At 39.8% G+C, this 22,789-nt stretch overlaps 1 protein-coding gene across 1 annotated transcript in view; it reads left to right on the top strand.

The window, feature by feature from the left end:
- The window catches only part of Dnah14 (dynein axonemal heavy chain 14), a 216,412-nt gene that overhangs the window by 89,323 nt on the left and 104,300 nt on the right, over window positions 1–22,789 (top strand). The window contains exons 35-41 of the mRNA XM_052736532.1: window positions 4,945–5,034; window positions 9,573–9,710; window positions 10,567–10,782; window positions 13,988–14,081; window positions 16,441–16,649; window positions 17,322–17,574; window positions 22,475–22,550. Coding sequence (XP_052592492.1) covers window positions 4,945–5,034; window positions 9,573–9,710; window positions 10,567–10,782; window positions 13,988–14,081; window positions 16,441–16,649; window positions 17,322–17,574; window positions 22,475–22,550 — 1,076 coding nt within the window. The remainder of the gene's footprint in view (window positions 1–4,944; window positions 5,035–9,572; window positions 9,711–10,566; window positions 10,783–13,987; window positions 14,082–16,440; window positions 16,650–17,321; window positions 17,575–22,474; window positions 22,551–22,789) is intronic.

Consider the following 22,789-nt stretch of genomic DNA (forward strand, 5'->3'; position numbering starts at 1 on the left):
TCAGTATGGAATTGAACAAAGTGCTATTTTGATTCTTTCAATTTCATGCTTTTGAGATTAACCCATTACATATTTTCCTGATACAGGCTTTCCTTCTTAGACTACCTAGCAGTCTGGTCTAATGTATGTTACTTTCTTAACTAAGCAGCCTCTGCTTCCAAACTTCTTGCCATCTCTTTTCATGTTCGAAATATTTTTCTGTCTTCTCCTGGGGCTTCCATCTTTTTGAGTAAGATTTTTTTGAAATTCAAAATTAGTTTTCTTTTTTACTAATGGAAGTTTGTAAGACTAGAATTTTCTCCAAGCAAATGTGTTTTCTGTGTCTGTGGAGGTGATGGTATGGCTTTGGTCCCTTGTTCTGTTAGTGTGGAGACATCCACTGCTTTCTGCCCTGGAGAGCATCCTACACTCTGGAGTGAATCTCAACAGGTCGCAGTGAGACATCTTTTGAATGTGCTGTTGGGTTTCATTTACTAATATTTAACTCAGGATTTTTTCAAACATATTCCTCAAGGATATTGATCTTTATTATTCCTTTGTTGTGGTGGTTTGTTTATCAAAATATTGCTGGCCCCAAACAATGAATTTGAAAGAGTTCTCTCCCTTCATATGTTTAAAAGAGAGTTTGAAAAGAATTAGTGTTAATCTTTAAATGTTTGTGGAGCCATCTGGTCCTGGGCTTTTCTTTAATGGGAAACGTTTTATTATTGATTCAATCTCATCCTTTATTTTTATGGGTTTCCTCGGGCATCTAATTTTTCCTTAGTCAGTGTTGGTAAGTTGTATATGTTCAGAAATCTGTTTATTTCTTCTGTTGTTTTTTTTACTTGTTGGCATGCAATTATTGTTCATAATTTTATCTAAAGATCCTTTTTATGGTTGTGGTATCTATCCTAATGTCTCTTTTTTAGTCTCTATTTTTATTTACATGAGTTTTCTCATTTCTTTGGTTAAAGATTTTTTTTTTCACTTTATATTTAAAAACAGAAATAAAAACTCCAGGGCTCAGTTGGTAAAGCACTTGCCTTATAAGCCTGAAGAGCTGGGTTTGAACCTTTGCAAGCCACATAAAAAGCTGGGCGTGGGGTGCACATTAAAAACCCACCCCTGGGGAAGTGGAGACGGGACAGGACTCACTGGCTAGTCAGTATAGCCTGCTTAGTGAGCTCCAGCCAGTGAGAGACCCTGTCTCAAAAGAGGTGGACAGCATTTCTGAGGGTGACCCCAAAGTTGTCTTCTGCCTATGGCATGAATGTGCATACACGAATACGTGCACCATCATTATACATGTGCCCATGTGTTCACACTGGTTTAAAGCTTCCTTCATTCATCATTTGTATTTTTAATCTTTATTTTACTTACGTTTGCACTCCTTTAATATTTTTCTTACTGCTAACTTGGAATTCGGGTCACTCTTGTTTTTGTTTGTCTATTCATTCCTTGAGGTACAATATTAGGTTATTTATTTGAAATCTTTTCTTTAATTTTTTTTGTGTCTGAGTATTTTTTGCCTACGTGTATGTGTGCACACCATGTCATGCCTGGTGCCTGCAGAAGCCAGAGGAGGGTGTAAGAGGCCCCTGGACCTAGAGTTAACAGATGGTTGTCAGTCACCTTGTGGGTGCTGGAAATCAAACCCGGGTCCTCTACAAAAGCAGTAAGTGCTCATAACCACTGAGCCATCTCCCCAGGCCTGAAGTCTTTGTTTTTGGTGGTGGGTGATGATTCTTATAAACTTCTCTACATTCAATTTTGCTCTAATTACATAATTTTCTGCATACTATATTGCCATTATCATTTGTCTCAATAAATTTTATAATTTCTGGGCTAGTGAAATGATTCAGCCAGTGAATCAAGTCTGACAACTTGAGTTTGATCCCCGATCCTACTGATGAAAGGAGAGAACTGACTCCTAAAGGTTGTCTTCACACGTACACATGCATATGCATGCGCACGCATGCACACACTCACATACACACACACACACACACACACACACACACACACACACACACACACCCCTACACACCCCTTCTCAGTGGCACTTGCATGGACACAGCCCCTGAGTCTTTCTGGACTATGTTGTTCCATTTCCTGTATTCATTTAGTATCCCAAGTGTCTCTTGTTGTTGCTTTCTACTTTTATGCTGTTGTGGTCAAATTGATACTTGATGTGATTTCGTTTTTTTTTAAATTTGTTAATGCTTGCTTGGTTTTGTGGGCAACTCTAAGATGTATATGGAGTTTTCCACGTGCTGCTAAGGAGACTATGCATTTGCAGCTGTTGGATGAACTAGTCTATGAATGTCTGCTGGAATCTTCGGTCCAGGGTACGGTTTAACTCGACATTTCTTTGTTAACTTCATCTGGTATTTCACTTATGCTGAAAGTAGAATATTAAGTGCTCTACTGCTGCTGTGTTGGAGTGTACCTCTCCCTTTGAAGTCTATCAGTATGTACCCTACAGCTTTAGGAGCAGCACTATTAGGTACAAATATCTTTATGCCTCTTGTATCACCTTGCTGAATTGACCTTTTATCATACATGATTACTCTCTGTGTGTCTCTCTGTGTCTCTCTGTGTCTCTATCTCTGTCTGTCTGTCTCTCTCTTTGGTTTTTTAAGACAGGTTTTCTTTGGCTGTAACTCACTCTGTAGACCAGGCTGGCCTCAATTTACAGAGATCTGCCTGCCTCTGCCTCCTGAGTGCTGGGATTAAAGGTGTGTGCCACCACTGCCCATGATTACTCTTTTTGATTGCTTTTCTAGCTTTTGACTTTAAGTCTGTTTTTTATCTTTTGAACTCCTCTTTCTTTATCCACTTCTAAGATTTCTTCTCCCTTCCTCTCCCCCCACCACTCTGTTTTTAACTCTCTCCAAGAAGTATCACCGATAGTCCTGAATAGCTTAAAGGAAGATTATAGATTTATTCAAAAGCAGTCCAAAATAAGAACTCTGTTAAGATGCGTAGCCTGAGGGAGGACCTGTCCAGACATCTCTTGATGACTGTGAGTGTATGACTGCTTTGTGGAGTTCCATGCCTCTGTGGCTTCTTTCCTGGACCCAGATTGGCATCATAGTCTCTACATATCAACTCCTTGAGGCTGGGGCCTTAGGCAGGGGGTCTCATCCAGCTCTGCTGGGAGGTTCCTTTAGACACTCAGCAGTGCCTCTCTCGGTCTCCCCGGAAACTGCCTCTTCTCCACTGTGCGGTCCCGGGCCCTGTCTCCTTTGTCTGCTTTGTTCTTTCTCATTATAGGGATAAAAGGAGTGGGGAGTGGATGGGAGACAACGTGTGGTGATATATCGTGTACCCTAATAAAATATGCCAGAGGATCAGAGGACAGAACAAGCCACTAGATTAAACACTGAGGCCAGGCAGTGGTGGCACACACCTTTAATCCTAGCACTGGGAGGCAGAGATCCGTCTGGATCTCTGGGTTCAAAGCCACCCTGGATGACATGAGATTGACTCAGTCTAGGAGAGAAAACAGAGCCAGGCAGTAGTGGCACACACCTTTAATCCCAGGAAGTGATGGCTGGGCGGAGAAAGGTATATAAGGGGTGAGGAGACAGGAACTAAAGGCTTCTCAGCATCCCTTTCAGCTAGAGGCTTTTTTGGCTGGAGCCTTTCAGGTCAGGACTCAGAGGATTTCAGTCAGAGGATTTATGGAATTAGTGAGGTAAGAGGTGGCTGTGGCTTGTTCCTTTGTCTGATCTTTCAGCATTTACCCCAATATCTGGCTCCAGGTTATTATTAAAAGACCTATCAGAAATTCAAGATAAAACGAAGTACTAATCGTATCCACACAGAGACAAACCCTCCTTTAGAAGGAAACATGGATCCCCAGGATATTTGTTGTTGTTGTTTTGGATATTTTAAGAAAGTACATCATGCTTACAGTCCTATCTGCTTTATTTATTATCTTAGAACATTCTCACTGAAACTGTAAAATAATCATTACAAAATTGAAAACTAATATAATGGTGATTAGAATCGCAAAGAGACATAAAGCCCTTTAACATTTTATTTTAATGTAGGGTGAGTGAGTATTTGTAACTACTTTTTAAGATATATTTTTAATTAAAATGTAAGTGCATCACTTCTCCCCTTTCATTTCCTCCCTCTGGCCCCTCCTGGGTCCCACCTCACTCCCTCTTAAATTGATGGCCGCTTTTTCTTTTATTATTATTGTTACAAATATATGCACTGGTGTATAAACACAGCATGCTGAGTCCATTTTTGTTGTTTTGTGCATATGATTTTGTATATTAATAAATCCAAAAGTGAGGATTCTTAGTCTGAGGGGAGGGTTTATGAATTTGCTACCAAAGGTCTATGAACATAAAATATTCTGTGTGTTGCACATTTCTGGTGAGAAAAAAAAAAGTGGTTTTCATTATTCTCAAAGACAGAAGTTGGTGAACTAAAAAAAAAAATGAAGAAATACTCTTTTTTTGTTTTGTTTTGTTTTTTGTTTTTTCAAGACAGGGTTTCTCTGTAGCTTTGCGCCTTTCCTGGAACTCGCTTTGGAGACCAGGCTGGCCTCAAATTCACAGAGATCCACCTGCCTCTGCCTCCCAAGTGCTGGGATCAAAGGCGTGTGCCACCACTGCCCAGCTTATTTTTCTTCTTTTTCCTTTTTTTTTTTTTTTTGGTTATGAAGAAATACTCTTATAAACTACAATAATTAGTAAGTAGCAAAGAGATTTTAAAGGATTACAATTTAAGGGTGTGGGCTGGGGGTGTGGCACAGTGGTACATCATTAAGCTACTTTGTACAAGGACCTGGGTTCTATCCCCAAGGCTGCAATAAATAGGTAGATGGATGGATGGATGGATGGATGGATGGATAGATAGATAGATAGATAGATAGATAGATAGATAGATAGATAGATAGATATTCAAGTTATAATGCATTTTAATATATTTATATCCTTTTAGAAAGCAATAGCTCTTGCAACAGATCAATTAGGCTTTCAACATTGGCCACCTCAGAAAGAACAGATCATACAGCTGTACAATCAACTTCAGGTGAGTACAGAATGGCATGTCAGCAGGTTCTTTACCTGAGTTTCAGTCAGTGAGCTCAATTGCGCAAACACAGTAAGGGCAATAGAGAGGGGTCACAGTACTCTTTGGAGTACAACAGCACGGCCAGTGTTTTCCTAGCTGTTGTATCGCCCCTTAATTTGACAGATTGAGTTGATCTTTTTATTCATTAATATATACTTGTCAGAGCCCTACAAGGGTAGTCGGAAATAGCCTGTAGCCTGTTGTTATGCCGTCTTTAAACTCCCTGTTCTGCCTGGCTATGGATATATGTTGTGCATTTTCACAAACACTAGATTATGTGTACCCCCTGATTCTTTGTAAGATTCCGTGTCTCTAAATACTTTAGCTGTTTGAGTTTTATGTGATTGCCAAATTATACAATGGACTTATTCTTCATTGGTTGTTTATCTTTTTCTTAAGAAATGTATATGTTTCTCACAATGTATTTTACATCATAATTCTTTAGTAGTTGTGTGCATTATGAGTAAATTCTCTAAGTCTCAGCTTTTTAGAAGTGTTACTATGTTCAAGCTGCATTGAAGACAATTTTAGTACAGTAAGCTCTATTCCGTTATGGTTTGAGCATTTTGTATCTTATTTTTTAAAAACAAAATCTTTCCAGCTATCTTTGTAAAGACATTTTCTATGGATTTTCCCAAATTTTTTAAATATTTGTATTTTCCATTTTTAAGTTGTCTGGAGTTCTTTTTTAAGGTGTCAGCTAGAGATTTTTCCCAAAAGGATAGTCAGTTTTCCATGGCTTCTCCTCACTGGCTTGCTACTTATACAGCACTTCAAGTTTGCACATCAAGTAAGATTGGCTTATCAGTTTATTGGAGTCTCTTTCTCCATCTGTGTCTACACCACACAGTTTCAAATATCACTGTGGTTAGTGAAATTAACCTGTCCCATGTTCATCTTGGCAGAGGAACTAGATTCCTAGGTCAGAGATGAAGAGCCATTTGTTACAACAGTACCAGTAGCCAGACTAACATATTTATACCACTTCCTAAGATGTAATTGTCAAAGCAACACAAGGATTGGTAACTGCTGGGCAATGTGTGATGAGAACCTTGAATTTAGTGCACCCAGCCCTAGTCTTTAAAGAATACTGGCATCAAAAATACCCAACCTTTGTTTCTGAAGGAGACTTTTTAAATATACATTCTGGGTACCAAATTTGTGCTTGATGGGGTGTAGCTCAGTGGTAGAGTGCATATTTAGCATGCATGAGACCCCACAGTCAATCCCCAGCATTCTCACACCCAAAATCTGTCTTACATTTCTGAAAACATAAGCTGCCAATGCCTCTGCTCCAACAGCATGTAGGAATATCAATGACCCACAAAGAAAGTCTCCCAAGAGCATCCACCTCTCATTTATACATTGTCTTAGCTTCTGGTGAATGTCTCTAAGAGTACAATGCTATATTAACAACTAATTAATCTTGCTGATAGGACCTATAACCTAAATACATTTGTTTTACCTCATTGTTTTAGTTAGGGTTTCTACTGCTGTGAAGAGACCCTGTGACCATGGCAACTCTTATAAAGGAAAACATTTAATTGGGTGGCTTATAGTTTCAGAGGTTGAGTCCATTATCATCATGGCGGGACATGGTGCTAGAGAAGAAGCTGAGAGGGGAAATGGAACTACATCTTGATCCTGCAGGCAACAGGAAGTGATCTGAGTGTCAAACTGAGAGAAGCTTGAGCATAGGAGACCTCAAAGCCTGCCCCCACAGTGACACACTACTTCCAAAAAGGCCACACCTACTCCAACAAAGCCATACCTTCTAATAGTGCCACTCCCTATGAGCTAATAGGGGCCAATTATATTCACTTTTGAAGAAATATGGACCTTGGAACTATAGATTAGAAAAGCAGTTGAATGCTTTAAGCACTGCTTAATAGGCCATACCAGTAGGAGCATGGAAGACAGTGGTGCTGAGTGTGATTTGATGAACTGTTGTGGGGGCCTGGATCAAGAAGTTTCAGAGGAGAAGAATTTTAGTATATTGCCTAGAGATTGTTCTTTGATATTTTGATGAAGAATGTGGCTGCTTTTCCTCTTGTTCGAAAGTTTGCCTGAGGCTAATGGGAAGAGTTTTGGATTAATTCTGTTGGCAGAGGAAATCTCAAAACAAATACAACCTAGTATAGACTCTGTTGTGTGGTTACTAGTGGTAACTCTAATGAGGATTTATACTGAAAAGGAGCACGTTGAGCAGGGTAAATTACAAAATGTACAATTTGAGGAAAAAGGGAGCACCATGAAGTAGATTGGAGCTAAATCCTATGTTCAAGGAAATCAACAGACTAAGAAATGGGATTAAGGGAATGGTGACCCCAGGGCAAGATCCCACCCACCCAAATTTCCAATTTGTAAAAAGAAATTAAAGAAAAGCTTAGAGCTTTTAGAGCATGTGGTAGAACACACTTTTAATCCTAGAAGCCCAGAAGCAAAAAGGCTGGTGGATCGCTGATTCTGAGGCCAGCCTCAGTTCATCAAGTCACACTCAGCACCACTGTCTCCATGCTCCTACTGGGATGGCCATGACCACAACCACAGCAGCTCTTTTTTTTTCCCATTTTCCCAGACAAGGTTTTTCTCTATAACAGTCCTGACTGTCCTGGAACTTGTTCTGTAGACCAGGCTGGCCTCAAACTCACAGAGATCCACCTGCCTCTACCTCCCGAGTGCTGGGATTAAAAGTGTGCACCACCACCGCCTGGCCCACAGCAACTCTTATAAAGGAAAACATTTCATGGGAGTAGTTTACAGTTTCAGACATTTAGTCCATTATCATCATGGTGAGACATGGTGGCGTGCAGGCAGAAATGGTGCTGGAGAAGATGCTGAGAGTCCTACATCTTGATCCATAGGTAACAGGAAGTGAACTGGGACACTGGGTGTGGCTTGAGCAGATATATATAGATATAGATATAGATATAGATATAGATATAGATATAGATATATAGATATATAGATATGTCAAAACCTGCCTCCACAGTGACACATTTCCTCCAACAAGACCATAACTACTCCAACAAAGCCACACCTCCTAACAGTGTGACTCACTGAGTTTATGGGGCCAGTTACATTCAAACTACCACACTCCTATAGGACTTAAGGCTTCCATCATCAGATCACTGAACAGCAGAGCAAGACCACCCTAAGCTCTAGTACCAGCTGTGAATAACCACCTAATGTTCTAGGACCAAACAGCTACATAAACACTGTAGCCCACCTGAGGCTACCTTAGAGCTCCAGGTGGGATCCCTCTGAATGTCTGTATTGGCCCCTCCACTTCATATTTGAAGCATTAATCCAGGCATACACAGATTTTTACATTACCCCATAAGGGAGGGCTAGTGCAAGTCAGTGAGCTGATGCCAGTCTGAATGCCACTCTCAAGGAAAACTGGGTTGTTTTTAGGAAGGAGACAAGATCATTCCTGGGCCTGGTTTTTACATAAGAAATAAAGATATAAAGGGGAACAAGGTTTGTTCGCTTGGAAAGTGGAGTCTTTTGTTTTGGGGGGAGGTTTGTTTGATTGGTTTTTACAGTTGTAATCTTTCTTAAATGTGAACTATGTCAAGTTCCAGGTGAGGACTGATGAAGTGGGCAGTCCCCAGTGCCAGTTTTCACTTCATTCTAACAAACTTACTTCTTGTGTTTGGAATACCTACTATGGATGGTTGGTCCAACGTCTTGGTTTCACTATGCATCAGCAGATGTCACTCATCTGACCTGTGAATGACTGTAGAGATGGGCAGTGAGCACTGGGGTGTGCACATAAGAGCAATTTGGTTTTTTTTTCCTCTTTTTTTCTGTGTTTGTGTCATACTGAGGATTGAACTGAGGATTCTAGGCAAGCGCCTTATCACAAACTACTCCCCCTGCCCTTTGCTCTCCTTATGGGGCCACTAATTACATCATGGGAGCCCTTTCCCCAAATACCAGACCTAGAATCAAGAAAATTGTAAGAGATGAATGGAAAAAGATCAATATTCTACTCTGAGCAATTGGTACATAAAAAAAAGCATCAAGTTTGGAAAGGCTGAGTGAAGCTTATGAGACATGGGGATGGAAATGCTTAGTAAAATGAGGCACTGAGAAAATAGATACATTAGATAGCCATTTAGAGCCTGGGTCATGCTTAAAGCCAACCTGGTGAGACTAAAAGGAACCGTGAAGAGGAGAGAGCAACAAGAATAAACGAGGGAAGTCCAGCATGGAAAGATTTAAAAAAAAAAAAGCAAGAGAACAATCACTGTGTTACAGAGCCCTGTAGTTCAGAAAGCTACACGGAGGACGGGAAGCGGGGAGCAAAAGAAAGTGATCACCAAGAATTAAAGATGTTCTCTGGTTAGGATATCTCTCCTCACTTCCACAGAGGGCCAGATTCGTGCGGGTTGAACAGTCATATGTAGGAAGAGGGGGTGGGTACATGCAGAAATGTGTTTGTAGAGGAGCGAGCGTTCCTCAGCACACTAATCTGAATTTCGTTTCAGGCTTGTATTGGTGTGATGCTGGTGGGCCCGACAGGCGGAGGAAAAACAACGGTCAGGAGGATTCTAGAGAAAGCGTTAGTAATCCTTCCTGTCGCCGCCGCCATTTTATCAGTTAAAGAGATGCAATCCGATTCAAAGGTGAGCATTCTACTCCATAAAACAGTTCCTGTTTGTGCACAGCTTACACTTCAGTACACAGATCTATCCTTTCTACATTTATATTCCAACTACTTAGTAGATTTACTGCTAGAAGTTTTGTAGTAAATTATTGTAGTAAGTGAGAATTTTGAAATTTAGATATCAAACTGGTGATGAGGAATGTAAAATAGAATGGTTGGCTTGTATATTTTGTATTTAGCTATTTTGCTGGATTAATTTAAGTTCTAATTCATTCCTGAGTATTAATTCAATAGTCTTCAAATAAAATTAATTATACCTCTTTTCCAATATTTATGTGATTTTTCTTGTTATTCAGTTGATTACCCCTCCAAGACTGTGTTAACTATAGTTTTTATCCTTTATTTTACTTGAAATGCATTTAATTTTTTCGATAGGATGTTACATTTACCTCTAATAATTCTTTATTTTTTCTAGATATCTTTTTCTAGAAATTCTTTATCATATTTGTAAGTTTCTATTCCCCAAAACTTTGTATTTTTGGTGGTTGGAACTTAGATGATTGTTAGGGAACTGTTGCAATGGATCAGGAGTTGAGGGCACTTGCTGAATGTTTTCTGCACTGGGGCACGGGGACATGTCTTTTCCTGAAGAAGCTACTTGTGTTATTTAGATTGTTTTAATGGTTCTTATAGTATGCCTTCTTTAAACAAGTCAACTTTTACTGTTTCTTGTTAATTACTACCTTTATAAAATGTTTTGTTTGATGTAAAAGATTTCTCCTGAAACCCATTGGCAACAACAGTGCACGAAATGAAGTAATTGTGTGGTAACTAATTCCTTGAAAACAACACTGGATTTCTCATCCCGCTCCCAGTTTATAGGAAAAAAAGGGAAGGTAGAAGTGTGTGTTTTGAATCCCAAATGTGTCACTCTTGGTGAATTATACGGACAGCTGGACATTAATACCATGGAATGGAATGATGGGTTGTTATCAGCAGCAATTCGAAATTATGTGCATATTGGCACTGCAGATTACTCCAAGAAAGACGGTGACCTCAAACTAAAGTCAAGAATCACAGACTTATCTAATGTAAGTTTACTGTGGAATTTAGCATTTCCCTTTGACTAATATAGATAATTGCATAGTTCAAGCTATTTATTAAAACATCATTAGCCGGCCGGGCGGTGGTGGCGCACGCCTTTAATCCCAGCACTCGGGAGGCAGAGCCAGGCGGATCTCTGTGAGTTCGAGGCCAGCCTGGACTACCAAGTGAGTTCCAGGAAAGGCGCAAAGCTACACAGAGAGACCTTGTCTCGAAAAACCAAAAAAAAAAAAAAAAAAACATCATTAGCCACCTATTAATGTAAAAGGAAAAAGTATTATGAACAGTTTTTAAAATAGAAAAGTTATATTATTAAAAATAGACAATGCACTGTTGAGTATTTTGGGGTTTTGTTTGGTTTTTGTTTTGGGGGCTTTTTTTTTTTTGGCTTTTTGAGACAGAGTTACTATTGAGTTCTTAAATGGTCAGTAACCATTAAATGAAGTTAGAGATAATTGTGTTGAAAGGAATGCAAAGAGAATTAAGCCTAAATAGAGAACAACCTGGTGATTAACTATCACTAATGTACCTTACAAATTAAAGAAAAAAGAGGATAGTTTTGTTTAAAAAAAAAAAAAGAATAAACTCTTTGATGCAAAATTTGTTAAACAGTAATATAAGTGGCAAAAAAATGGAAAGTTGGAAAGTTGTGTTCTTGTAACTTATAGGTGAGATCATTGGTCATTTTCAGTAGGTAAGCTATATGTGTATGTGTGTGTGCATATACATATATATGCAAATGGTGGTATTTGAAACCAAAGGGATCAGCAAGGATAGAAAATAATAGTCCGCATTTGCTAGCTCATAAAGTAATATACAAGCATAATTTAGGACAATTTTGAGAATATAATCAGACCTCAATATTCATGAATTTTACCTCTGCAGACTCACCCAAAAATAGATCCAAACTATTTGGAAATGAAATAGTGTCTGTGTGAAGTGTATATAGACTTTTCCTTATCATTGTTTCCTAAACAATCTAATAACATCACACACAGGCTTTAACCTGTGTTAGACTGAGTAATCCAGACATGCAGTTGTGAGTAGGTTGTGTATAAATACTGCATCGTTTTACGTAGGATACCTAAGCACCAATGTTTTTGTATTTTCTGGGACTTCCTAGAAATAGTCTCCCCTATGGATACCAAGGAATTACTGAACATGTTGAGATTTCTACATAATTTCTTTGATTTAAAAATCAATTCCTAGTCATTTAAAGAGATAGCTTTATTAAGCTGATGTTATCTTTTCATATTGGTAAGAGGATACTTTCTATATGAAAAGTTACAAGTTACCTGTCTACCATATGAACCACTTATATTGTCTCAAACTTATGAAATACATTTATATATTCCTTATGGAGTCATCCTTTCAGTTTTATCATAAAGGTATGCTAAATTTTACCAAACGCCTTTTTTGTATCTACTGAGGTGATAATACACTTTTACACTTTGTTTTCTGATAACATGTATGAGTTTGTGTGTATGTATGATGATGAGCTTCACTTGTATGTGTTAAGCCATATTGCATCCTTGGGATGTATCCTACTTGATCATAGCTAAATTCTTTCTGTGTAATATTCTATTTGAGTTGCTGGTATTTTTTTTTTTTTTTTTTTTTTTTGGTTTTTCGAGACAGGGTTTCTCTGTGTAGCTTTGCGCCTTTCCTGGAACTCACTTGGTAGTCCAGGCTGGCCTCGAACTCACAGAGATCCGCCTGGCTCTGCCTCCCGAGTGCTGGGATTAAAGGCGTGCGCCACCACCGCCCGGCGAGTTGCTGGTATTTTGTCTAAGAATTTTGCACTTGTTTTGATGAAGGTCATTGGCCCATTGCTTTTGATCCATTGTGTTTTCTTCAGTTTGGTCCCATGGGTATTCATTCTTCTCATCAGTAGTGAAGCTATCTGGTCCTGGACTTTGGTTGGAGGAGGAAAGACTTTGGTTGGAGGAGGAATTTTTTTGTTACTGATTCAGTCTTGTTGCTCTTTACTAGTCTTTCATTTTTGTTTCTCCTTGATTCGGTCTTGGCGAGGTGCATGGGTCTAGGATTTTGTCCATTTATTTTATGTTTTCAGGTATGTTGGCATTTCATTTTAAATTTTTATTAATCCTTAATGTTTCTGTGGTATCTGTTGTAATGTCTCAGTTTTCACCTCTAATTTCATGTAAGTCTTCTCCTTTTCTTAATCCAGCTGAAGGTTTGTTGGTTTTGCTTATGTCTTCAAAGAAGCAGTTGTCTTATGTGAGGCAGAACAGGAATTGAATTCAGGGTCCTGAGCATGGTCAGTAAGATTTCTGCCACTGAGAGCCCCATCTGCACCCCTCCCCCTTTTCTGATGCTGGATCTCCCTAGTTTTCCAGCCTGGCCTCAGACTTACTTGTGTAGCCAGGCAGGCCTCCAGCTTGTAATCTTCTTTCCTGGCATCCTAAGGAGCTGGAATGGCAGCCTCTGTCACCATGCCCAGTCGTTCTGTTGCTCTGAGAAGGTAAGTTGCACCAGACATGGTATTGCACACTGTTAATCCTGGAAAGGCAAAGCTCTATCAGTGTCTATGAATTCAAGGTACCATGGCTTAGAAACATTTGAAATTATAGGCCAGAAAATTCTGTCTTAAAAAAGAAAAGAAAACTGTTAAGTTCCATATATGCATATACTTTGCCAGGATTTTATTGTTACAAATACTGCATTGTGGTCCTAAGCACTATGATATATATTTTTTTTCAATTTTGGACTTGGTCTACGATGTGATCTACTCAGGAGGGTTTTCTTCATGCCAGTGGGAAGTGTGAGTTCCTGTAGCTGCTGGGTGGGCTGCTTTGTGTCACAGGCAGTCGGTCCAGTGGGTGAAGTTCATCTGTGCTATTTCTTTGCTGATTTTGTACCTTGATGACCTGATATTGGCGAAAGGAGAATGCTAAGTCCCTTGCTGTTGGTGTACAGAATCATTCAGCCTTTAAGTCTATTAATATTTGTTCTGTATACCTGATGCTTTGCTACTGGTTTTCCGTATGTTTACATTGTTTACAGTCACTTGCTAAATTCACCTCCTCTTTGCTTTGTTATTTACCATGAGGCTTACAAAAAAAAATTTTAAATTATAAAAGCCTATATTAAAATGATAGCTACTTAACATTGATGATAAAGACTGAAAAATGCTAGTGCAATGCTACATTCTGATTATTCATTATTTAGGTTTTCCAAGTTGGTTTCTCCACTACAGCAGATATCGATAACAGTGTTTTTATGAAGGAAGTAGAAAAAGGTGTTAAAGTTGCAGAAACTCATGGTAAGTGTTACTATTAAATTCAGTATGTTATTAATATAGAAGAGAAATTTTGAGTCAACATGAACTGCAATTGTGTCTTTACATTTTTGACTAGTAATATTTTTATTCTAGTATAATTTACTTCTTCCTTGTGTGTTTGCTTAAAATTTCTAATCTCACAACAATAGTTTTATAGTGTGTACATATCTTATTGTGATATATAGCCACTAACACGTAAGTAGCCTTTCGGTTTATAAATAATTAGGACTAAAATGGTATTGATGGTAGAAATAATGATATGAGAAGCAGCAGTGGCAGCCTCCTGTCTCTGAATGGCAATGCCATACCATCTGTGCGTTGCCAGCTAAGTCACACAATCCCAGCTGATTCGTCACTAATGCACAGAGTGGGTGTAGAATACAGCTCCTACTCCATAGGAGCTGCCCCGCTACTGAAAAAGCCTCAGCCTCCTTTCCCACCCCAGACTGAGCCTCATGGCAGCTCATCCACTTGCAGCATGTTTATGGCCCACACTCTAAAAAGGACTTTTCCTGCTGCATCTACTCTCCCAGAGTTCGGGACGGCATTTTGAGGAGAGTACAATGATTGGTTATAGTTAGGTTTTCCTTATGAGTTTTAGAATAATGGATAGGATAAATATTTCAAGCAGAAAGAGCCCATCTTCTCAGCAGTGGCTATCAGCATCCTACCTCTGCTTTCTGGTTCATCAAGGACCCTGAATGTCTTCTGGGTGCTTCGCTGTTTTCGGTCTGCATGGTGACCCTCCCTTATTCTAGGTGAGAGGTATTCTAAAACCATTGGGCATGGTGGTAAAATAGCATGTGGTGCTGTCTTCTGAATGTTTGCATCTACTTCCCCAAAGTTTGTTTATTAAAGTCCTAACTCTCAAGCTAATGAATTTATAAGGTAGGGCCTTGGGGAGAGCAGATGGTCTTGAAGCATGTGCCCTTGAATGTAGGATTAGGTCCTATACAAGATGCACTCTGCCCCTACTGATGGAGTTAGTGTACTTGTAAAAGAGACTCAAAGGACCATCTTCCTGTCATGTGACCATACAGCAAGAAGAAGGTTCCCTCTTTGAACCAGGAAGCTGTCTCTTACCAGACAATCTACTAGCACCTAGATCTCAGCCCTCAGCCTTCAGAGCTGTGATGGACACGTGTGTACTGTTTATACCCTGCCCAGTGAGAGACATTGTGTTATAGTAGCCCAGAGAGACTACAGTGGCGTGGGAAAGGGGTTGTTACAGCAACCTAGAGAGACTACGATGGCATGGAAAGGGTGTAAATGGGTTCTGAGTATAACAGAGTTTAAGCTATCTACTTGATTTTCCTTTGATGTTGTCTAGGAACAGGATACCTAAAAATTATTCCTGAGTGGAAGATACAAATTCAGAAATCATATTATTATTAAAAATATGGAACCATTTGTCTTTCTCCTATCCAGATTTTAAGGGTTAATTATGCATTTCAACAATCTAAGAACGTCTAGAAAGTGCTTAAAGCAATTTCAACTATATAGTGTATTTACTGACTTTCATGAATACTGGAGGGTATATATAAAATAGCCTCTTTTGTGAGGCATTAATCCCACTCATGAAAGCTGAGCATGTCCAGCACATGCCCCACTGTAACCTAGGCATTCCTCTAGTGTTTCCTGGGACAATGTTTTCATCTTAGAGGCCAGGGGGTCGGGGGAGGGGGTGGCTCAGTAGATAAAGTACTTGACACACATGCACGGGACTTCATGTGTGTCAAGAAGTTCAGATCCCCAGGATCCACACAGAAACAGGTATGTACGCATCTGTAATCCCGATGTTCAGGAGGGAGAGATAGGAGACGTCCTCCTGCAGGGCAAAGTGGTTAGCTAGGCCAGCCAGAATTACCAAGTGAGAGACCATGGCTCCCATGAACAAAAGAGAGAATGACTGAGGAAGACATCTGACAGCACCTTGGGCCTTCTACGCACATGAGCACATACATGCATATACACCCTCACACATGTATACCCATGTATGTATATGCAAATGTGCATACACACCTGCACACGCGTGCATCGCACACACTTATACACACAAAAAGGAAACTGTTGCCGGGCAGTGGTGGCGCACACCTTTAATCCCAGCACTTGGGAGGCAGAGGTATTCGGATCTCTGTGAGTTCGAGGCCAGCCTGGTCTACAGAGTGAGTTCCAGGACAGTCAGGGCTGTTACACGGAGAAACCCTGTCTAAAAAAAAAAAAAAAAAAAAAAAAAAAAAAAAAAGAGGAAACTGTTTTCTAATAAAATAGAATGTTTTCAAGATTGTGATGAAAGAAGTCTGATTAGTTTTAGCTACATTAAAAATGTTTTTCTGTCCAGATTTCGATTGGCAATGGATTGTTTTAGATGGCCCAGTCGATACCTTATGGATAGAAAATCTAAACACTGTGCTCGATGAAACTAGAACGCTGTGCCTGGCGAACAGCGAGAGGATTGCCCTGACTAACAAAATCAGGGTGATTTTTGAAGTGGACTCTCTGTCTAACTCCACGCCAGCTACTGTCACCCGGTGTGCAATGGTGTTCATGGTAAGTCTGCAGAGCCTGATCCTTGGCACAGGTGTGTTGTTTAGAACAGCAACTCATCCCATCAGTTGTGTTCTAGGGACCCCAGTGACTCAGTGACCCCAGTAGCTCAGGAACTTTATTTGCCCCCAAAGCCTCATAATCCAGAAGTAATACTGTCATTAATAGTACAAGGGAAGTTAGAACATCAGTATTTCAGACAGACAGGTTAGGCCATTGGTATGAATTATTTTGCCAGCAAAGGAAATATTGCCCTGAAGCCCTTTCCACTGTATGACTCTCAGAACTTGGGAAAACATTACCACGACAGTGATATGGGAGTAGAAAACATAACCTCCCAAATTCCATACACGAAACTCCTTAGCAGTGTGAGTGGCCCTCTTCTCTAGTCTGCCTGATTTGGGGTTTGGGGGCTGGGGCTGCCTAGGCTACCTGGCTCCTTTCAGCTTGCACACCCCATTGGGTTCTCATTGTTTGTTTTCTTTTCAAAGCACAGTTAAAACTCCAAGATCATTCCAGAGAATTGCAATTCCTTTAGCTGTTTGTTGTTGTTTTAGCTTTAAATAATGCTGAATCTAAGCATGGTGAGGGGGTGATGAAGTAAAAAATTTTTAAAAAGTAAAGGACGCTGTATTTTTGTTTACATGAGATTTTTCTTTTGCTTTTTATTCCTAGGACCCTGTTGATCTGGGATGGAAGCCTTACATTAAGTCATGGCTTTTGAAAACTTCAAAAACTATAAGTCCACAAGGAATGGAGTGTCTTGGATTGTTGATTAAAAAGAGTGTTACAGAAGGGCTAGACTTTCTGAAAAGGCACAGAAAGTTTTTAGTATATCCCTTACAAGATGTGACAGTCATCATGACTCTGTGCAGGATTCTAGACGCCATGTTTGAATTCATGCACATAAAGAGAGGAACGACAAAAGGTGACTTCCCCTGAGTCATAGTGAGGAAATTGTGTCTCTACGACTCAGTGGCAGCTTGTCACTTCCTAGTAGGTTTTGCAAAAGAAAAGTGAAGGCCAGAAGAGCATAGACTCTCTGTCTGTTTGAGTCGACAGCGAACGTGGACATAGAACAAGCTAAAAACTCTTAGCAGAGGTGCACATCACAGGGGCAAACCAATAACTTATGTGTTGAGGTTCCCATGTGTGAACCTTAGAATATATATATATATGCAGAGCCTTAGGAGATCTTGATTACTCAAGAATGGTTTGTTGTGTTTTAAGGATTCCTCAGGTTAGGAAGTGTCTAACCCTGTACTGTGGACATGCCAAGGAAAAGCGAGAAGAGATGCATGGTTTCTTCTTCCTGTTGGGATTTCCTGTTGAGTCTTTTCTGTTGCCTTAGCTTTCAGCTCATTATGCCCTTGTTTTATAAAGTTGGCTCTGAGGCGATTGTGGTCACTGCTTGCATTTCTGTTGGACTAGATTATAGCTTTCACAGCTCTGTTGAAATTTGACATTTTTAAGGAATATAATACACAGTGCTCCTCTGTGAAGAGTTACATTCAGATAAATCCTCTGTGACTTCACCTTTTAAGTTGAAGACATACTTAACACAGCTTAGCTATTACTGTGATTTTATTGAGCCTCTAACAGGCCTTGTTTCTGATGAAATTACTTAAATTCAAAAGAAGAAGCCAACCACTTCTCATCTGGACAGTAGGAAAGATGCCTTAAGGACATCTCAGGAATTAGCTGGACCCCTACCAATTTTAGGATCAAGGGTATGAAGAAATAAACTCACCTTAAAGACTTTTCCTTGAAAAGAGAATACCTTCAGGGTACCATACTTCTGCAGGCCTGCCTAGGGAGTCATCTTCCTTATTTGTTTCACTGTGCTTGACTACCCAGAGACTGCTGCAACCATGGTCCAAGGGGACCTGGCTACTACTTGAGCAGGTGGCAGCCCTTGGTGTTGTATACGTGATTCTGGTTTCGCAGGAACATAGGATGCAAAACTGTGAGATCAAGGACACTTCCACACAGATCTTAAAAGAGTGCCAGGGAGGCCAAGTGGTTTGTGTCAGGCCAGTGTTCATGTAGACAGCTCCAGAGAGGTCAGTGCGTGGTGCTGTGAGAGTAAAGGTTAATCCTCGGTGGAGACCTCAGGGTTCCAGAGATGCCAGGAGCAGGAAATCTGCTGAGGGAGCTGCAGGCAATGAGGATAAGAGGTCCAGGAGAGAGGCCATACAGGCTTCAAATGGCAAGCCCCAGGGACAAGGCTGCCCAAGACCACAGAAGCTCACATTAAAACAATGGTTCCCTGGCTGCTGACGTGGTTCTACAGGGTTTACGGTTCATCCCTCTAGGTTTGGGCTTGCCTTCACCTGACATCTCCTTGCTGTCAGTATTTCAGCTCCTCCAGTTTGGAGGAGAATAGTTAGTCTTTGCCATTGTATGTAAGAAATAAGTCACGTGTTTTCTTTCACAGCTGAGAGTTGCATTGAGTGTCAGAGAACAGTTTAGACTTGGTTTTTACACAATATTGGAGTTTGACTTGAATGTATTGTGCATTATGAGATTGACATGAAGTTTTGGAGGCCAGAGGTAGAATATAACAGTTTGAATATGAAGTATACCCTTGAATGTTCATGTTTTGGGAATTGGTTATGGATATCTAGGTGAGGGCACCTAACTAGGTGAAGTAGGCCACTATGTGCAGGTACTTGGGAGTATATTAGCCCCTTTCTGCTTCCCAACCACACTAAGGTACACAACCTCCTCCTCTATACATTCCCACGCCTGTGATGGTCTGCCTCACCCTGCGGCCAGCATCAACACAGCCCAGGACTGTGAACTAAAACCTCCAAAACCATAAGCTAACCTAAATCTTTTCTCGAAGATATTTATGTTGTGTATTTGGTACATAGGCCTAGCTTTGCCTAGCTTATCAAACACACTCAGACCATTAACATTAGCCTACACTTTGACAAAATTATCTGACACAGTATCTACTTTATATATTGTAGACAAATTTCTAAATGGTCTTATTAAATAAAAAGCATGGGGCCAAACACAGGGGTGAAAGCCTTAGAGAGATCAGGGAAACAGGGAAAGCCACCAGCCAACCTTACCTCACCAACTCTGCAGCTTCCAAATGCGAGCTACTTCCTGTCTTACCCACGCCTTTATTGCCTTGCTGTTCTGCCCTCTCATTTGCTATATTAGCCCAGCTACCTCACTTCCTTGTCACTGCCTGTCTGTACAGACCTCCAGATCTCTGTGGTTGGTACTGGGATTAAAAGCGTGTGTCACCACGCTTGGCTGTGTTCCCTAGTATGGCCTTGAACACACAGAGACCCTGCCTGCTAAATGATCAGATTAGGGCGTGTACTACCACTGCCTGACTTTTTAAAATGGCTTGCTATTACCTCTGATCTCTGGTAAAGAGATTATTAAAGCACAAATAAAATATCACCACAATATATTATGTGACTTATTTAATACTGAAAGTGACAAACGGTGGTGGTATGAGTATGTATTTGGACCATCACAAACCTAACAAAGTGGACTATTACTGGACTGGAAAACATCACCTTATTAACTATAGTCATCATGCTATACAGTAGATCTTTGATCTCAATTCCCCTGCTTTACTGACATTTCATATCCTTTGGCCAACATCTTTGTTAAATTTTCTCCTATCCAAACTCCCCGACTTCTGGTGGCCATCATCCTATTCTTGATTTCTGTGGGACCAACACTTTTAGATTTCATATCTGTATGAAATCAATTGGTATTTGAATTTTTATGCCCACTGTTAGAGTCTCTTCAAAGTGAATACATGTTGTCATATGATGGGGTTTTCTTTCTTATAACTGACTAATGTTGCACTGTGCGTACACCACATTGTCTCTGCTCACACGGTGGAAGCTCAGACTGATTCCATGTCATGGTGAGAGAAGTAATGCCTCAGTGTCAAAGGAAGCACAAGTAGCTCCTAAAAACACTCATTTTGAGTAGAAGTGAGACTGCTGGGTCATGTGGCAGTTCTATTTTGAGTGAGCACTGTGCTCTTGTGGGTCATGGTTTCCCATTTGTTGAGATAGGACTATGTCAGTATTGACCTGCATTTGGTTTTTATTGTTACTATAGTTATGTTACTTATGTTCCTCCTGTACTTTTCTAGAAATGATTGTTTTGTTTATTACTTGATACAAGGCTTATTATAGGAAACAATTTGTTATGATTTAAGACTATTTAACATTAAAGGAAGATTCTAACAAATTCCAGAGAGAGAAAGGCAACAGAATAACAAGAAGAGATGAAAAGTTTTCTATGTCAATACTGACTCAAGAAGAAAACAAGAACAACCTTTATAATAGAACATTAGGAAGATATCTATTACACACACACACACACACACACACACACACACACACACACACACACACACACACACAGAGTCAGTAATGTACCACAAGCTTGAAAGATGAGAGCCCGGGAGTTGAAGGAGTCACTTGTCCATTCCCACACTGGAGTTGGATGCCAAGGCAACAACCTACAAAACCAAGAGGCATGGAACCTCTGTACCATCAGAGGAAGTTTCTACAGAGCAGTTACACTGAGCTTTCCCCACAGAGAACTACGACCATTTACTTCAATGGGTTATACTAAGAAAAGAGGAGTGCTCAAACTTATTTTATTCTTTGTTTTGTGATGGAGTTTCATGTTGCCCAGGCTAACCTTGAACTTCTAGCCAGGATGACCTCCTGCTTATACCCTCTGAATGTGGAATTACAGGCTTGGGCCACCACATCCATTTTTATTGTTTAAAATGTGGCTTCTGGAGAAGGAAAGTAGGTGACAAAAAGAGACTATGAGTGGTGTATTCAATTTTTTTTCATAAAATTACCAAAACTATACACTGAGTATAAGGCATCGAAAAATGAGTTTCCCTGTAAACTTCCTTTTTCTTCTCATCTAGTTCCTCAATGGCTACTCCACCGAAGAAAATGGCACACACCCCCTCCAGCAACTCTTAACAGTTGGTAGTTCTTCAGGAAAGGGTGGGGCCTGTGGGCACTTCCTTACCCTTGATAGACATTGATGTCTAGAATGTACTGGAATATGAACACTAAAAGAAGGTACCAATGGAGGTACCAATTGAGTCAGCCTTTTTAAAGCTACTTAGCAATGCATGCTGAAAATACTGATAAATTCGCCTTAGTGGTGTTTTTCTAGAATCTTTTATAGAGTTATAATTGGAGAAGTATACAAATGGTTTATGCACAGGGGGCGTTGTACACAGAAGAACTATTTGCAGTCATAAAAACAACCTGAATTCCAACAATGGGAGATTGGCTTAATAAATTATGCTACAATAAAATCATGTTTCAAAGGACACATAATGGCATAAAAACAGCTTTAAAAATCAAAAGGCAGCATAAGAATGCAAGTCTTTTCATTTTTACCTGAGTTTAAAATTTAAAATACATTGTGTACTTTGTTATTCCATAAGTAATACAACAATATTTTAATGGTTATGGAGGGGAGAGTAAAACTGTGAGTTCTCATTTTTTCTACGTACTTTTCTGTTCTGAAATGTTCTAAAAGAGATATATTTTAACATTAAGAACACAAATATTAGAAAACAAAGCTTTAAAGAATGAATCATGATTTAGTCTGTTTTTCTCTGTTGTATGGATGACTTGGACAAAAGGAGTCAGGAGTAAGGATGGAGAGTCTGCCTGGGATGCTCCAAGTGAAGGACTCTCCTATGGCAGTTCACAGCTAGACAATGTTACAAATTGAGCCTGGTTAATTAGCCTATGAAATTTTAGGTCTGTTGTTAATTGTACAAAAATCCTGTTGTTTCTAAGGTGAAGACGCCACAGGTGACACCTCAACTAAAGGGACAAAAACTCTGAAAGTCAAGTTCAAGGATGTTGAAAGCAGGTCAGTTACATTCATCCAGCCGGTGTGTTTGAAGAGCCTACTAGATGTGAAACACCCAAAGGCACATAGGATTATTGTCAGCAAACCATGTCTTATGGTTTCATAATATTGAAGTCTACATTATTTTATCCCATCTTGGAGTCCTCTGTATAGCTAATACAAGATAATCACATTTTTATGGTATTTTAAAATAGCAAGAGTGTTATAAAAAAGCATTCATCTTGCCTTTACACATTTTA

The sequence above is a fragment of the Peromyscus californicus genome, unplaced genomic scaffold (assembly GCF_007827085.1).
Source record: "Peromyscus californicus insignis strain IS unplaced genomic scaffold, ASM782708v3 Scaffold_14__1_contigs__length_90479793_seg_2, whole genome shotgun sequence".
NCBI lineage: Eukaryota > Metazoa > Chordata > Mammalia > Rodentia > Cricetidae > Peromyscus > Peromyscus californicus.